Below are 15,791 nucleotides of genomic sequence, written 5' to 3'. Positions count from 1 at the left end.
AATGATTGGTTACTCACAGCAGATCCGACCAGGGAGATGATCACATTAAAAAAAATCTCATTATGGAAGTGATCACAACATCATAGGACTGCCAAAACACTGAGACTCATGGCCCAGCCAAGTTGATGCACAACCTTAACCATCACACACACTCACAAAAAGACATCTTTGGCTCTACATGATGTACCAATAACTAATCCAATCCATTACTGTTGAGTTGATTCTGACTCATAGTGACCCCAAAGGGCAGTGTAGAACTGTCCCATGGGGTTTCCAGGGAGCAGCTGATGGATTTGAACTGATGACCTTTTGGTTAGCATTCAATGCTTAACCACTACGCCACCAGGAATACATCAATAACTAAAGTAGAACCAGTTATTAAAATCCTTTTTTTTTTAATTGAAGAATGTAGTGCACTTCATGCAGTTATTAAGAAATTAAAAGTCATGTGAGACAGATATATGTGGAAACATGCCATCTTGTGACCAAGGCAGAAGTTATATGGGACCCTCAGGGGCAAGACAATGCCTAAGAATGTCAAGTGAGAATCTGCCAGCCTTCCGAGATATAACCTAGCAATATACATACTCTGTGCCTAGACTAAAATATTTTAGGAAACCTGACTAGTGTCAGACTCAACTTTAAAAATTTTCCAGTAACAACTTCCTGACAGAATTTAACAATCAAGACTTTAGTTCTGAGTACATAGATGTCTCCAAAATTACAATTGCTGTTATTAAAGTAGCTCCTTACAAGACAAGGGAGACCCTGATGTCATAGTGGTTAAGAGTTTGACTGGTAACGAAAAGGTCAGCAATTCAAATCCACCAAGCGTTCCTTGGAAACCCTGTAGGGCAGTTCTACTCTGTCCTATAGGGTCGCTATCAGTTGGAATTGACTTGACAGCAGTGGATTTAGTTATTTTCTTTGGTTTTACAAAACAGTAGTGTGCACAGTGTTTCGTTAATTTGTCTACTCTTGGGCTGTGTGTGCATATTTTCCAAAGTGCACATTTGCTTGATCCTCACATATCTACCCATAAGTCAAAATTTTTTCTTGCCCAGAGTTCTTCGGAGGGCTGCCTTGACTTCCTTGTTCCTTAAACTATAGATAATGGGATTGAGCATGGATGTCACCACCGTATAGAAAAGGGCTGGGAGTTTATCAACTCCTGGTGAATGGCTAGCTTTGGGCCTCAGGTAGGTGACAGATGCTGAGCCATAGAATAGTGTTACTACTAGTAAGTGTGAAGAACAGGTGGAAAGAGCTTTATGGCGGCCTTCAGGTGATGGCATGACCAGCACAGCAGCTAGAATTTTGCCATAGGAAGCAACGATCAGTAAAAATGGGCTGGAAATGCAAAGGATGGCCACAACAAAGTATGCAGTCTCATTATGAGATGTATCCCCACAAGCAAGTGCCAGGATGGGAGGGAGGTCACAGAAGAAGTGGTCTATCTCACAGGGACCACAGAAGTCCAAGGAGAAAATATAGTTGGTCTGGCCCAGACCAACCATGAATCCCATCCCCCAAGAAACCAATGCCAAATGGATACACACCCCACGACTCATTCGTGCTGCATAGTGGAGTGGGGAGCATATGGCCGTATAGCGGTCAAAAGCCATGGCTGCCAAAAGGCAGCATTCACTAATACCAAATAAAATAAAGAAAAACATCTGTGTGGCACAACCCTCCCGAGAGATACCTCGAGCTTCACTCACAAGACTTTGCAACATCTTAGGTATGACAGAGCAAGTGTAGCCAATCTCCAAGAGGGACAAGTTGACCAGGAAGAAGTACATGGGAGTGTGGAGGACTGGGTTGGTCCAGACGGCTAAGGCTATGAGAGCATTTCCTGTTAGCGATGTTAAGAACATGAGAAGGGTGAGGGTAAACAGGAAGAAACACTGTTCAGTGACCTCAGAGAATTTGGCAAATGCAAAGTGTTTGACAGACATGACGTTGTCCTGCCAAAAGAGACAACTGAGATTCATGATCTGGAAAAGACAAAGGCAAAGTCATCAGAAGGATACCATCAGATGAGGGAGATAAATTGTTATACTACTTTTAAAGAGCTCTGGTAAGTCAGAGAGGCAATTACTGGTAATTCTAAAATTCAAAAGTTCTAGAATTACACTCTTCCTCATATAGTTTCAAACCCAAATCCTTTTCCATCTTCACTTTCTCAGCAGATGTGTCCAATATACACTTAGTTACCAAAGCATAAAATGAAAAAAAGAAGATTCCAGGCCAATTCTCTCTTCATTCCTTTCTTCATTCCTTCCTTTATCCATCAAGAAATACTACAAAGTAAATGTCTTCTGGTATTTCTTGTATCTAACCATGTCTCTTCATTTCTGTTGACACCGATTCTATTTCTTTCTTCACTCATTTATTCAACAGGTGTTTATTGAGCACAGGCTACTTGGCAGTTTCTGCTTTCAATCCTGGAATTCAGCAATGAATCAAAACCATATAGACCTTATATTTTAGTGAAGGAAAGCAGAAATTAAAGGATCTTTTAATAACTAAAAAATTGGCACAATGCACAGAATTAAAACCAGGGTATTGTGCTGGAAAATGAACAATTTAGATTGAGTGGTCCAACAGGGTTCTAATGATAAGACCCATGGGCTGAGATGTAAATGCCAAGGAGGGGAAGCCATGTAAAGACATGTATTACAGCTATTCATATCATAGCTGTACTGAACTACTGAGAAAGTTTCATCAATATAACTAAGTTCTTTGCCTTCAATATTTCTCATCTGTCATTTTTTTTTCTCTAGCAGTGTATTTAGCAACGTTAAATTACCTGTTTTTAGGCTCTGTCCATCATTTAATCCTTTAGAAATTGAGGAGATTCTGATTTAACCACGTAGCAACTATCATGTTATTCACAGATTTGATCTCCATTGCCATCAGCACCCATGATTCCATAATAACCAATTTTTATCTTTAAAATTTTTTTAATTTTAAAAATAATAACTTTTCCAAGATAACAATTCTTTAGTCAGTACATTTTAGTGGTGATTAAACAGTTCACTAAACAATCATCCCACAATTAGCAGCAAAGAAGGTGTAGTAGTAATTTGTTATACATAATAAAGGGGACTCAGAATAGATGAAGTGATACCCCCAAATTAGGCAGAAAAGTACCAAGTGACAGATATGAGATATAAAACACTTTTCCTGACTTTCATTGTTTATACTACACTAAATATACATTTGAAGTGAGTATATGAAAAGCAAAACTATGCTTTTTGAGGATCCAAATTATTATGAATAAACAAATGTACTAGGTACATTCACCAAAACATATGTATGAAATATTTGTTTTATATAGACACGTATCTGTATACCCAAGGCAGACAGCACACTCTCAAGCATGCTGAATAGTATAGGAGTTAAGGGTTTCTGAAGATATTCTCTTTGGGTTTAAATCCAAATACAGTAATCTAATTGCTGGTTCAAATTTAACATTTATTTAAACTATCTGTTCTTCACTTCTCCTGTTTATAAAAGAAGTAAAAATAGTACCTTCATCATGTGGTTTCTATGAAGATCCAAAAAAAAAAAAAACCCAAAAACCCAAACCTGTTGCTGTTGAGTTGATTCCGACTCATAGTGACCATAAAGGATAGAGTAGAACTGCCCCATAGGGTTTCCAAGGAGAGCCTGGTGGATTCAAACTGCCAAGCTTTTGGTTAGCAGCCGTAGCTCCTAACTACTATTCCCCCAGGATTTCCTCTACAAGGATAAAGTGAGCTAATTCCCATAAGCACTTAACAAAGTGACTGTGTATTCAACAATTATTATATATGGCAGTGCCTTTATGCATGCGTTAGGAGCTCTGGTGGCACAGTGGTTAAGTGGTTGACTGAAAGGTTGGTAGTTCGAACTCACCAGCTGCTCTGCAGAAGAAGGAGGTGGTGATGTGGTTAAGTAAAGAATACAGCCTTGGAAACCTTATGGGGTCAGTTGTACTCTGTTCTACAGGGTGGGTATGAGATGGAATTTATTTAAAGGAAATGGGTTTGGTTTTTGGTTTTACACTTGTGTACACATAAGTGTACATGTATTGTCACAATACATTTATCCTCATATATATAACCTCTCTTAGGGAATTTTACATCATAATCCCCAATCAATCCTCTTATTCATCATCTTTACCTCATTTTGTGCTTTTCTATTCACCTGCTAACATAGAGAGGAAGAGCAAAAAGTACATACACATACATTACTTACATACATTCATTCATAAAAATGCCATCTTAATGCTTTGTTCTAGATAAATATAATTGTGTTATAGATCATTTTAATCTACTAATTTGAGAATTAACTGAGCTATGCAAATTCTCAAAAGGCAAAGGATAGAGAACAAGTGGACTGATTCAAGACATGGTTAAATATGAAATAGCAATTCTATATGAGCCTCAGTACATATGGCTATTAGAAAATTTTTTATACCTTAAGGAGTCTATTAGAATGGTTTTAGACTTATATTAAAGCACCTTAACAAATGTTTTTGGCATTATAATTAATTTTAATATTTGTATCTCCCATGTAGCAACACTTAAGGCCGAGGCAACCAAAGGCAATTGCTTACTTATCTTTTTTATTACCCAAAAGATTTTCTTAAATGCCCTGACTCAATGACAGTTTATTCTGTTCCATAGAAAACCCTGGATGTGGTGAGGTTGTCATTCCATTTGTCAGTTAAACTTACAAATATATATCTTGCTTGTTAATACTTCCTGCCTTTGGGAGGAACCGCAAATTCCTTAGAGGTACTGATGGAGGGAGGTAAGGAGGAGATCCAGGGAGAAAAAGAGAATGTCTGACTCTTTCCTAATTAGTAACATCATGAATACCCTTGTCCCATTTAAACTGTAGAAAATAAATGCAAATGTCTATGTTGAGGACAGGTGTCAGGGGATATTAGGGAACAGGAGGAAGTTACTGGGGAATGGCTGACTGCACAAAGACCAATGCATGCTATTAATCATTTGATATTTCTAGGACTCATAGGATGAACAAAAAACATTAATCTCATGGTAGGTACATTTTAAAAGTTCACAGAGTTCAGAAACAACAGCTGAAAAATAAGGTAGCGAAGGTCTGTGAATGCTTCTAAATATTTAAAATGTCAAAGAATGGCAGTCTTTCTAGAAATACTAAATCCTGTAAACATAATTTATAGGACTCACTAGAGATGAGTACACAAACAAATGTAATAAAAGTCTCTTCTCTGTATCTTGGACTATTACTGAACCATGTAAAGCTGATTTTTTTTTATTACATTTTCTATTGTTTTTTTAGCATTCTGTCACCTTTTGGCCTTAGTTTGGGAAGCTTGATGTCCGTGTAGTGAAAGGCAGTTTCGTGCACATACTATGAATGTTTATTTTCATCACTGCCCGTGGAAAGAGAGTAAGATGCTCAAGGCAGTTATCAGAGGTCTGCAGAAAGGATAGTGCTGCTGCCTCTCACATGATACATTTTCTGGACTTATACTTTCTAACTCATCATTTCCTTGTAAAGAAAGAATAATGAAGGCTTTCTTATCTTTCTTGTTGAATTGCTTTGAGTCACAAATGTAAAAATTTTAAAGGAAAACTATGAATAAAAAGTAAGAAATGGCCGTTAAAATGTAGTTTACCTGAGACAAAACCTCCTGCCCTTTCAAAGCCTCACATGAATGAACTCACAGAACACTGCATGGAATATTTCCTGTTATTATCAATCTATATAATAATCTATATTAAAAGTTAATAATCAAGTCATTCTAAGAGGCACTGTGATATAACCTGAAGATAAAGAATTTTCATGCCCCATGATTAATTATATCTTATAGATTCCTATTCAATATTATAAAACATGAAGTGTCCATGGAACACTGGCAAAGTTCTGAAAGTTTAAATATTGAGGTGGACTTTCAATGATAGTTGAACATAAGGAAAAAAAAAAACAGAGTAGGGAAGTAACATAGCTTTAATACCTCGATGGTTTGGCTTCACATACCACCTTATTCAGCCACAACATCTAAGACCAGAGCATTCTACATGGTTCTGCTTTGGAAATAATCCAACACAGTTTGGGAGCTCCCCATAGTTAGAAATGTTCCTTGACTTGTTCAGTTCCTTATTAATTTGCATTTTCATAGTGAGGTATTTCTTTGTTTTCTATCAGCCAAAGAAACTTGTGGTGCACTATTAGACCCTGAATACTAAACTCGTAGTACAGTACCTAACATACAAGAAACATGATAAATGTTATTATTAGTTATTATGTAACCACTATTTCTAAAATGTTTTAATAGTAGATACAATTAAAATAATTTGGTCATTACACAGTATAGAGATGATTGCCCATTAATTTCCACAATTTTCCCATAAGACCAAATATGCAGCTCAATGATACCTTAACAACCCAGAACGAAGTGTCTTATCATATGGATCATCATGCACAGGGCAATATAGGTATTTCTATTCCTCCAAAACAGGAGGTACATCAGTTACCCATGAAATAATTAATTTAGAACAACTTACAGCAATGTTATGAAAGAGATAGTAGAAGGTTGAGTGAATTACTCTATTCTTCGGAGATGGAGAGAATAACTGATTAAAATAATGCTCAGAACTGAAATGTTCTTGGGATATTGCTGTCCGTTGTCACACTTTAATCTGCCATCTTCCACAAGACATCAGCTTTGTCACATTCCTCGAATCATAACATTTGAGGGGAAAAAAGTAGACGGTTATAGCTTCTGGTTAAGCACTCCCTGATTTTCTCTATACCCACATCCTATAGCCAACATCCAGAAGATATAAATCTGCCCCATCCTCACCTCTAAGACTGTGCAGTTGAAACCCTTTGTTGTAGTCAGGAACCATGGCTGATCACTGGAGGATTGTGTGTCTCATGGGAGCACATCACATCCCTCCCTGCAGTGCCCTCATTCCACACAAAAACAATAACAGAATTATACAAGGCTTTGCTGATTTCATAATGATATATTTGAGCCAATCTTCTCCCTGAAAAACAATGGTATGTGACTATTTTATATTTCACTTATCCTCTTTGTTCTGAACCCTTACCTTTCTCCTCCAACCCCACTGGAGACTTCTATTTTCTTCTCATTGTCAGGAACCAGTTTCATTCTGTCTCTCAGGAATCATCATGGAGAGTTCTGTCCCTAACTATTTGTAGGTAAATGCTAATATTTAGGAAGGAAAAGAAGTAAAGATGAAATGCAGATTATCCAACAGTTAAATATAATGAATGATCTGTATTTTTGGAAACTGCTTTCGCAAACTACATGCATAGTACAATATGAATTCAAGTGAAACATGTTATTATAAACAATTCTTTTACCACTCTAAATTGTTAACATAAAAAATTCAAATTTTTGTCTAGTCAGCCGGAATAATTATCCAAAATAGCTATAAAAAATTTGCCATATTATAGTGATGCAGTCAATAGTTATCTTAATATTATAACCAATTAAAATTAATAAATCCCAATACTCTCCTGGTTACACATGAATTTCACAAAGTATCCACTTGTTTGTATCAAAAGTAAGCACAAGAAAATGGAAAGCCAAATATATATTAAGGTAGTGAAAGAACAGAGTAAGGTACTAAATGTTAATTATTTAAAAGATATAAAGAGAGTATGTATCTGGAGGCAGGGCCAAGATGGCAGAATAGTCAGATGCTTCTGGCTGTCCTCTTACATCAATGACCCAAAAATACAAGTGAATCAATTATATATGACAATCTAGGAGCCACAACCATCAAAGACAAAGCTGAGTAGTCAGACTGAGTGGCAGGGGAAAGGAAAGACAATTCAGAAGCAATGAAAAAGTGCCACTCATGAAGTTGCCAGCACCCTGCTGGCAGAGTCAGCCAGTGCACGTCAGAGGGCACAAAGAGTATCTTTTGGGAAGCGTTTCACCATGTCAAAAGAGGTCATGCAGTGGGGAGTCTACACAAGCTTCTGGAGTTCAGGGAAGCAGTGCTGGACCTGAAAAAGTTAAGTACAAGCATCTAACCTACCATGTAAGATCAAAATAACCCCTCCACCTCTAGGAGTTTCACAGCAGGAAAGTACATCTTCCTTTCAGCCATCCCCCACCCCGCTCTGCTCCAACATAAGTCCAGCAGCATTCAATAACTATCATGCCCCTTAAGTTGGAATTCAGGGTTAACTGCATCCAAACCAGTCTTACAGCTCATGGCAGCCCCGAAACCAGGAATTCAGAGCATGCACTGCCCCTTTGCCTAGGCACTGGCATAGGGGTCTACAGACTTGTAGTGACCTTCACCCCTGCCTAGACCTGTGTGGGCTGATTCAACACCACAGGCCTTCATTAGCATAAAACAATATGGCACAAATCTGAAGCCTATTTTCAAATGAAGCAGTCAAGGGAGAGCTGCAGATTCACGACATCTGACTCCACCTTCCCAATAAGCAGAGACCTTATCCACTTACATCAGGGCCCTGAGGGCTGGCAGTATTACCCACTCAATCTAACCACTGATGACAGGGGTCTAAGAATAAGTGGTGCCTCCCAGTCCCTACAACTAACAGCACTGGATATCCAAGGTCTGGCTGCAAAACCCGTTCCCCACATGCTCTAGGGGACAGGGACATGCCCTCCATCAAGGCACTTGGGGGCAGCCTTAACCCCTGCCTTGTTCAGCACATAGACCCCTACCACTTGCTCTGAACACCCCTATGCAGCACTGCCTGTCTAAGACTGTAGGTGAGAGCCTGCACCACACACATGGTGACTTGTGACCTGGACACCTGAACCACTTCCTCACAAGAATAGTGAACAGGATTCCTGGGCCACACACCTAGTAGCTGCTCTAAGCACATGCTGACAGGGTGTGAGAGCTTCAAAGATACCAATAATCAAAGTGGCTTACATGCCCAGCCTATTTGAGCATATTAAAAAAAAAAAGCTAGGATATAAATATAATAACTTATTGATGGCTCAGAGGCAACAGTCAATATCAAATTATGTAAAAAATCAGGTCAAGATGGTTCCCGCAAGCAATCAAAACAAAGAACTAAGGAACCTTTCAGGAAAAGAGAAGATTTTGGAATTACCAGAGTTAAAATTCAAAAGATTAATATACAGAGCTCTTCAAGAGATCAGGCAAAACTCAGACCAAGCCAAGGAACACATAGACAAAGCAATACAGGAATTCAGGAAACAATACAAGAGCAGAATGACAAACTTAACAGGCTACTAGAAAACATAGGGAGACAGCAACTAGGAATCCAAAAGATTAACAATAAAATTTCAGAATTAGACAACTTGATAGAAGGTAATGGGAGCAGAAGATAAATTCCTTGACACCAATTTATTTGAAGAAAAATCAGATGAAAAAAATTTTTTAAAAAATGGAGACACTCTGAGAATTATTTGGGACACTATCAAGAGGAAAACCCTATGAGTGACTGGAGTACCATAATTGGGAGGGGGTGATAACAGAAAATACAGAGAGATTTGTTGAAGATTTGCTGGCAGAAAACTTCTTTGATATCATGAAAGATAAGAAGATATCTATCCAAGAAGCTCAATGAACACCACACATGGTAAATCCCAAAAGAAAGTTACCAAGACATATTATAATCAAACTTGCCAAAACCAAAGATATAGAATCTTGAGAGGAGCTAGGGATAAATGAAAAGTTATCTACAAAGGAAAAATCAATAAGACTATACTCTGACTACTCAGCAGAAACCATGCAGGCAAGAAGTCAATGGGATGACATATATAAAGCCTTGAGGGAAAAAAAAAATGCTAGAATTATATATTTGGCAAAACTGCCTCTGAAATATGCTGGCAAAATTAGGGCATTTCCAGATAAACAGAAGTTAAGGGAATTCACAAAAATCAAACCAAAATTACAAGAAATAGTAAAGGGAGTCCTTCAGTTAAAGAACCAAGACTATCAGACAACCACCCAAGACTAGAACACAGGACAGAACACCCAGATATCAACCCAGATATGGAGAACACAAAAATAAGTCAAAGCTAAAACACTGAAAATACAGAAACAGAGATATCAATATGTAAATGATGAAAACACTGAAACAAAAAAGAGGGAATAAATAGTGTAGTCATAGAACTTCCACATGGAGAGGAAATTAAGGCAATATCAAGAAACAAAATATTGGTTCAAACTTGGAAAAATAAAGGTAAATTTTAATGTAAACACAAAGGAAGCTAACAAATCTATCCATCAAAAGAAAAAAGCAAAAAGACTCAGCAAATACAATATCAACAATAATGAAGATGATGAAAAGAAAATACATAAGGAAAAACAACTCGGTACAGAAAATTAAATGGAAAAAAGAAACTGTCAACACCACAAAGAAAAAAAGAATCAAAATGACAGCCGTAAACTCATACCTATCAATAATTACACTGAATGTAAATGGATGAAATGCCCCAGTAAAGAGACAGAGAGTGGCAGAATGGATAAAAGAACAAGATGCTGCCTACAACAGACACATCTTACACTCAAAGACACAAACAAACTAAAACTCAAAGGATGGAAAATAATTTATTGAGCAAACAACAATCCAAAAAGAGCTGGAGTGGCAAAATTAATCTTTGACAAAATAGACTTTAAAGAATCCACCACAAAGGATAAGGAAAGACACTATATAATGATTAAAGTGTCAATACGCCAGAAGGACATAACCATAATAAATATATAAGCACCTAACTACAGGGCTCCAAAATACATAAACTCTAACAGCATTGAAAAGAGAAATAGACAGCTCCATAAAAATAGTGGGAGACTTCAATATACCACTTTTGTTGAAGGACAGAACATCTAGAAAGAAACTCAATAGACACGAAAGATCTAAATATATCAATCAATCAACTTGAACCCATAGACCTATACAGAACACCCCACCCAACAGCAGCCAAGTACATATTCTTTTTCAACGCACATGGAATATTCTCCAGAATAGACCACATATTAGGCCACAAAGAAAGCCTTAACAGAATCCAAAACATCAAAATTTTGCAAAGCATCTTTCCTGGCCATAAAGCCATAAAAATAGAAATCAGTAACAGAAAAAGCAAGGAAAAAAAATCAAATGCATGGAATCTGAACAACATCTTGCTCAAAACTACTGGGTTATACAAGAAATCAAGGGCAGAATTAAAAAAAATTCATATAATCAAATCAGAATGAAAACACATCTTTCCAGAACATTTGGGACACAGCAAAAGCTGTGCTCGGATGTCATTTTATAGCAATAAATGCACACATCCAAAAAGAAAAAAGGGACAAAATCAAAACATTAACCCTATAACTCGAATAAATAGAAAGAGAGCAGCAAATGAAGCCCATAGACACCAGGATAAAGAAAATAATAAAGATTAGAGCAGAAGAAGATGAAATAGAGGACAGAAAAACAATTAAAAGAGTCAACAAGAACAAAAGCTGGTTCTTTGAAAAGATCAAAAAAATTGATAAACCATTGGTCAAACTGACAAAAGAGAAACAGGAGAGGAAGCAAATAACCCAAATAAGAAAGGAGATGGGCGATATCACAACAGACCCAGCTGAAATTAAAAGGATCACAACAGACTACTACAAAAAATTGTACTCCAACAAATTTGAAAGCCTAGAGAAAATGGACAAATTTCTAGAAATACACCATCTACCTAAACTGACACAAACCCAGAGAGAAAAACTAAATAACTCATAACAAAAGAAGAGATTGAAGAAGTAATAAAAAAAAAAAAAAAACACTTCAAAAAGAAAAAAGCCCTGGCCCCCCCAATCAGCCAGCTTGACCTCATAGACGTTTTATAGAACACTCCACCCAACAGCTACAATGTACAATTTCTTTTCCAATGCACAGGGAACATTCTCTAGAGCAGACTACATCTTAGGCCACAGAGCAACGTTCAACAAAATCCAAAACTTTGTGATACTACAAAGTATATTCTCTTCCCACTACGCCATCAACGTAAACATTAACAACAGGGAGAGCAAGGAAAAAAAATCAATCACATGGAAACTGAATAACACCCTACTTAAAAACCACTGGGTAACAGAAGATATCAGAGATGGAATCAAAATTCCTAGAATCAAATAAGAATGAAAACACATCATACCAAAACCTTTGGGACACAGCAAAGGCAGTCCTCAGAGGTCAATTTATAGCAATAGATGCTATAAGAAAGAAGAAAGGGACAAAATCAAAACATTATCTATACACCTTGAATAAATAGAGAACAGCAAAAGAAGTCCATGTCCACCAGAAGAAAGCAAATAATAAAGATCAGAGCAGAAATAAATGAAACAGAGAATAGAAAAATAGAAACAATCAACAAAACCAAAAATTGATTCTTTGAAAGGATCAACAAACCATGGTCAAACTGACCAAAGTAAAACACGACAGGACAAAAATAACCTAAATAAGAAATGAAATAGGGGACATTACAACAGACTTAACTGAAAAAAAAAGCCCTGGCCTGATGGCTTCTCTGGAGAATTCTACCAAACTCTCAGAGAAGAGTTAAAACCAATACTACTAAAAGTATTTCAGAGCATTCATTCTGTGAAGCCAGGATAGCCCTGATACCAAACCAGATAAAAATACCGCAAAAAAGAAAATTACAGACCTATATCCTTCATGAAAATAGATGCAAAAATCCACAACATTCTAGCCAATAGAATTCAACACCATATCAAAAACAATAACTCATCATGACCAAATTGGATTCATATCAAGTACAAAGGGATGGTGTCACATCAGAAAAAAAAGCAATGTAATCCATCACGTAAATAAAACAAAAGATAAGAACCACATGATATTATCAATTGATGCAGAAAAGGCAGTTGACAAAATCCAAAACCCGTTCATAATAAAAAATCTCAGCAAAATAGGAATAGGAGGGAAATTCCTCAACATAACAAAGGGCATTTATACAAAGCCAACAGCTAACATCACCCTAAATAGAGAGAGTCTGAAACTATTCCCCTTGAGAACGGGAACCAGACAAGCATACCCTTTATCACCACTCCTATTAAACTTTGTGTTAGAGGTCCTAGCCAGAGCAATAAGGCAAAAAAAAAAAAAAATTAAGGCCATCTAAATTGCTAAGGAAAAAGTAAAGGTATCCCTAGTTGCAGATGGTATGACCTTATACCTAGAAAACCCCAAAGAATCGTCAAGAAAACTACCAGAACAAATACAAGATTTCAGCCAACTATCAGGATAGAAGATAAACTACAAAAATCATTTGGGTTCCTGTACAACAACAACAAAGAGAACTTTGAAAAGGAAATCATCAAATCAATACCATTTATAGTAGACTCCCCCCACCCCAAATAAACAAAAACCTGTTGCTGTTGAGCCAATTCCGACTTACAGTTACCCTATAGGACAGAGTAGAACTGCCCCATAAGGTTTCCAAGGAGAGTTTGGTGGATTTGAACTACCGACCTTTTGGTTAGCAGCCATAGCTCTTAACCACTACATCACCAGAGTTTCCAAGGTGAAATGAACCAGAGACGTAAAAGACTTACACAAAGAAAACTAAAAGAAAAACGACATAAGTGGAAAAACATACTTTGCTCATGGATAGGAAGATTCAACATTGTGGAAATGTCAATCCTACCCAGAAAGAACTACAGATACAATGCAATCATGATCCAAATTCCAACGGCATCTTTACCAAGATGGAAAAAAAAAACGCCAACTTCATATGGAAAGGGAACATGTGCCAGCTAAGTAAGGCATTACTGAAAAAGAAGAACAAAGTGGGAGGCCTCACACTACCTGATTTTAGAGCCTATTATACCACCATGGTAGTCAAAACAGCCTGGTACAGATACAACAGATACATAGACCAATGGAACAGCATTGAGAATCTCATCCACCTCTGACCAGCTGATATTTGACAAACGCCCAAAGTCCACTAAATGGGGAAAAGACAGTCTCTTTAACAAATGGTGCTAGCATAACTGGATACTGATGTGCAAAACAAGAAACAAGACCCATACCTCACACCACGTACAAAAACTAACTCAAAACAGATCAAAAACCTAAATATAAAATCTAAAACAAAAAAGATCATGGAAGAAAAAATAGGGATAGCCCTAGGATCCCTAATACATGACATAAATAGTATATAAACCATAACTAACAGTGCACAAACACCAGAAGAGAAACTAGATAACTGGAAACTTTTACAAAAATCGAACACTTATGCTCACCAAAAGAGTAAAAGAGAACCTACCGACTGCAAAAAATTTTGGCTATGACATATCTGATAAGGTTCTAATCTCTAAAATCCATAAGATACGGCAAAGCCTTAATCACAAAAAGACATACAACCCAATCAAAAAATGGGCACAGGATATGAACAGATACTTCATCAAAAAAGATATTCAGGCAGCATTTTAGCTGCCTGAATGAGGAAATGCTCCCAATCATTAGCCATTAAACCAAAAAACCAAACCTGCTGCCTTCGAGTTGGTTCCGAATCACAGCAACCCTATAGCACGGAGTAGAGCTGCCCCATAAGGTTTGCAAGGAGCACCTGGTGGATTCAAACTGCTGAACTTTTGGTTAGCAGCTGGAGCTCTTAACCACTACACCACCGGGGTTTGCCATTAACCATTAGAGAAATGCAAATCGAAACTACAGTGAGATACCATCTCACCCCAATGAGGCTGGCAGTAATCCAAAAACACACAAAATATTAATGTTGGAGAGGTTGTGGAGAGACTGGAACACTGATGCACTGCTGGTGGGAATATAAAATGGTACAACCATTTTGGAAAACGATTTGGTTGCTTCCTTAAAGAGCTAGAAATAGAAGTACCATACAATCCAACAATCCCACTCTTTGGAATACATCCTAGAGAAATAAGACCCATCACACGAATAGACATATGCACACCCATGTTCATTGCAGAATTGTTCGCAATAGCAAAAAGATGGAAATAACCTAGGTGCCCATCAACAGACAAATGGGTAAACAAATTATGCTGAGTGAAATTAGCCAGTCATAAAAAGACAAATATTGTATGAGACTACTATTATAAGAACTCAAGAAAAGGTTTAAACATAGAAAAAAGTGTTCTTTGATGGTTACGAGGGTGGTTACTAACTAGATAGTAGTAAAGGATCATCTTCTTTGAACGAAAGGACAACACACAATACAGGGGAAGTCAGCACAACTGGACCAAAGCAAAAGCTAAGAAGTTTCCTGAACACATCCAAACACTCTGAGGTACAGAGTAGCTGGGGCTCTGGCCTGGGGACCATAGTTTCTGGGGACATATAGGTCAATTGGCATAACAAAGTTTATTAAGAAAATGTTCTACATCCCACTTTGGTGAGTGGCATCTGGGGTATTAAAAGCTTTGGACTGGCCATCTAAGTAAGATGCATCAATTGGTCCCAACCCACTTGGAGCTAAGGAGAGTGAAGAACACCAAAGACACAAGGAAAATATTAGCCCAAGAGACCAAAGGTTCACATAAACCAGAGGCTCTATCAGCCTGAGACCAGAATAACTAGATGGTGCCTGGCTATCCACCAATTACCTCCCTAACAGGGAACACACAGAAAGTCCTGAACGGAGTGGGAGAAGAGTGTGAAGCAGCACTCAAATTCACATAAAAAGACCAGACTTAATGGTCAGATGGAGACTGGAGGAACCCCCAAAACTATGGCCTTCAGATGCTCTGTTAACCTAGAACTAAAACCATTCCCAAAGACCACTCTTCAGA

The 15,791-nt window shown here is 37.5% G+C and overlaps 1 protein-coding gene across 1 annotated transcript; it reads right to left on the bottom strand.

The window, feature by feature from the left end:
- Nucleotides 1-1,043: 1,043 nt before the first annotated feature.
- Nucleotides 1,044-1,994, bottom strand: LOC126075918 (olfactory receptor 10C1-like). Its single transcript, XM_049884181.1, has one exon. The coding sequence runs from the start codon at nucleotides 1,992-1,994 to the stop codon at nucleotides 1,044-1,046; it is 951 nt and encodes a 316-aa protein (XP_049740138.1).
- Nucleotides 1,995-15,791: the final 13,797 nt, after the last annotated feature.

The sequence above is a fragment of the Elephas maximus genome, chromosome 1, assembly GCF_024166365.1.
Source record: "Elephas maximus indicus isolate mEleMax1 chromosome 1, mEleMax1 primary haplotype, whole genome shotgun sequence".
In the NCBI taxonomy this organism is placed as follows: domain Eukaryota; kingdom Metazoa; phylum Chordata; class Mammalia; order Proboscidea; family Elephantidae; genus Elephas; species Elephas maximus.
Note: the sequence above shows the minus strand (reverse complement) of the source record. Positions and strands in the feature narration are given on the sequence as shown.